General features: G+C 35.4%; 1 protein-coding gene across 6 annotated transcripts in view; it reads right to left on the bottom strand.

Annotated features, from left to right (window-relative positions):
* Nucleotides 1-2,808, bottom strand: part of LOC107684276 (nephronectin-like) — a 44,642-nt gene extending 41,834 nt beyond the window's left edge. For all 6 annotated transcript variants that reach the window (XM_016480507.1, XM_016480511.1, XM_016480508.1 and 3 more), the window contains exon 1: nucleotides 2,511-2,808. In XM_016480507.1, coding sequence (XP_016335993.1) covers nucleotides 2,511-2,578 — 68 coding nt within the window. In that variant the 5' untranslated portion in view covers nucleotides 2,579-2,808. The remainder of the gene's footprint in view (nucleotides 1-2,510) is intronic.
* Nucleotides 2,809-3,083: the final 275 nt, after the last annotated feature.

Raw genomic sequence — 3,083 nt, 5'->3', positions numbered from 1 at the left:
TAAAAAATGACGCATTTAGGCGATGCATACTAAATACATGATATAATTAGGCGATGCATTCTTAATACATGACGTAATTAGGCAATGCACGCTAATACATGACGTAATTAGGCTATGCATTCATAAAACATGACGTAATAAGTCGATGCATTCTTAATACATGACGTAATTAGGCAATCATTCTTAATACATGACGTAATTAGGCTATGCATTCATAAAACATAATGTAATAAGGCGATGCATTCTTAATACATGACGTAATTAGGCAGTGCACACTAATACATGACGTAATTCGGCTATGCATTCATAAAACATGACGTAATAAGGCGATGCATACTTAATACATGACGTAATTAGGCAATGAATACTTAATACATGACAGGGCTATGCATACTTAAATTATATAATTAAGCATTGCAAAGTAAATAAATGATGTTGAAATGCTATTTGAAAGTTTTTTTTTCCCATTAGGTGATGTATTACCAAATGAAAAGGGATAGTTCACACAAAAATGAAAATTCTGTCTTTCACTCACATTTTCATACCTGTATGACTTTCTTTGACAAGATATTTTGAATTATAAAATAAAAGTCAGCTGGATCCAAAACACCACTGAACCCCATTACTTTCATTTTTCAAAATAAATTATTTTGTGTTCCACAGAAGAAAGAAATCCATACTGGTTTGGTACAATATTAGAAGAGTTTTCATTTTTGGCTGAACTGTCCATTTATAAAAAGTACAATTGTAGTGCAGAAATCAGTGCCGAGCAAAAAAAAAAGAGATTTGTTCATATTGAGACCAAAGATGCATTCGAAAAACAAACAGGGCCAGTTTCAATTTTATGTTGACTTTATGTGAATTGTTATATACTTTAATATGCAGCACATATATATAATTTATTAATACATGAAGTATTACCTTTCATATTTAATGAGTAGCCCTATTTAAATATTGCATACTTTAATGACATAATTAAGCACTGCATAATAAATGATGTGATTCAGCGATGCATATTCAACAAAGGATGAGTCACAATAAGGTGACGGTTGGCACTTTAGAACTTACTTTAAAAGCAGTTATACACACAATGTGACAGGAGATATCAATGAAGCCCTGTAATAACCTCCCTACAGCAATCCATTCTTGCAAGTGTTTGAATATCTCTTTTATTTAGCACATCTAATTCAACTATCATCTCACCAGCTGAGGGATTCATGAACTACACTGGGTGTGTCAGTTTAGTGAGACACCTAAAATGTGCAGCGCAGGTGGGCTTGCAGGAATGGACTGAGAAACCTTGCCCTAAGGTATAGTGAGGTACCTCTACTGAAGTACATAGTTAATTTCGAGTATGGATATACGATCCTCTTTAACATCAATGAAGCTTTAAGCAGATTTGAATCTTTGGCACGTTTCTGTTCACCACATATTTCACATTACATGTTGGGGCACGAAACAATCGGGAACACATGTGCTGACTGTCCAAGAGGGAGAGAATACGTGATTCTTAAACACGCATGTTTTACAAATTGACATCTATTATGTATTCAAAACATACTGATTACATTTTGCATGCATGAAGATCTTTAAGAGCAGTTCACAAGTTCACTGTTTGATTGACAACACAGTAACAACACAAACTTTAAGCCCATCCTAAATTGAACTGATCACAACAGCACTAAACTTGAGGTGTATGGGGTTTAAACCGGTTATGCTTTCAAACGCGTTGCAGTATTACTTAAGGTGCATTTCATTAAAGTGTGACTTTTGTAGAAATAAATCTCGAGCATTTCTGTAAACAATGACCTTAAGAATGGAAAAACGTTCCTCGGTGAGGATGCCTATGGATATTTTAGGTTTTGTTTTCCATCAACCCTATAATCTTATTAAAAATATATATATAAAAAATTGATAAAAATTATAATAGCATCATTATACTTTAAGAATGTGAACTCTTCAAGTACAAGTGTCTCCTTGATTTTTTTATCACATTATCTATGAGGCTTGTCAAGGGATGATCTTAAACACTCAACCATGTTATCATGATTTTGTCTTCATGCAACTGCTTATTCAAAACTGGATGTTTCAAGAAATATCAGCATTATCATTCTCTTTCTAATAAACACCTTGAAGTGTCACCTTGAAGTGAACTCTAGTAATGGCTTATAATAAATTAACTGTTGTTTTAAAAAAGTGCTCTATAAATAAAACTTTGATTTGATTTGAACCCTAAAACTGTCAACCCTGTTACCCTTAAAGGCCCAGCAATAGTCCAACATATTTTGTACATTTAGCTTGAGATGATATAATGCAACTTTACAGTTACAGAGATTCCTTGTCTGACAGAATGTTTAAAATCTTAAAGTAGTTTACTTTAAAGTCACCTTTAAACAAAAGAAAAGCCGGAATCATAAAATTACTCTTATTAAAACAAACTAAAATGTGTTTCTACAAAACTCTTTACAACACATTGATTCAATCGTCTACCCGTTTAACTGAGGTCTCACCTGCCATCGAAGTCCGCGCTCACTCCGAAGCAGCAGGTCCAAATCAGCATGAACTTTATGATCCACATCCCCGTGCTTGAGCGGTGCTGTGTGTGCGGTGCGTGTATCCAAACGTCGCCGCTGGTCTCCTGTGTGTGGAAGGGAATGATGGTGAGGTTTAGATCCGTCAATATTCAAAGCTTTGAAGCGGGTCGAACAGACTGCCGTTCATCCACGAAAGACCGGCAGCTTGTCTGTCTGCGCTCCTCCGCTGGAGAGCCGTGTACTGGAGCGCAGAGTCGGTGCGCTCCTCTGTGTCTCTCTCTCCCCACACCCTGTGAACGAGCACTGCGCCCAATAAGGAGAGACGGGAGCGCTTATTCCACATACCCTATTACTCCCATATAATTACAAGTTTATTATATGTGTATATGCAACATCTAATGTCAATATGACTGTATAATATATATTTACTCTAAATTTACCAGTATAAATGTATACTATTTTGATGGATGACGTTTGTGATACTTGAGGTACTTGTAAATACATAGGTAGGCCTATATATGAAGTAAAACGTTTTTACATGTTAAATCC

The sequence above is a fragment of the Sinocyclocheilus anshuiensis genome, unplaced genomic scaffold, assembly GCF_001515605.1.
Source record: "Sinocyclocheilus anshuiensis isolate Anshui unplaced genomic scaffold, SAMN03320099.WGS_v1.1 scaffold1371, whole genome shotgun sequence".
NCBI lineage: Eukaryota > Metazoa > Chordata > Actinopteri > Cypriniformes > Cyprinidae > Sinocyclocheilus > Sinocyclocheilus anshuiensis.
The sequence above is the reverse complement of the archived record's forward strand: the minus strand, read 5'-3'. Positions and strand labels throughout refer to the sequence as shown.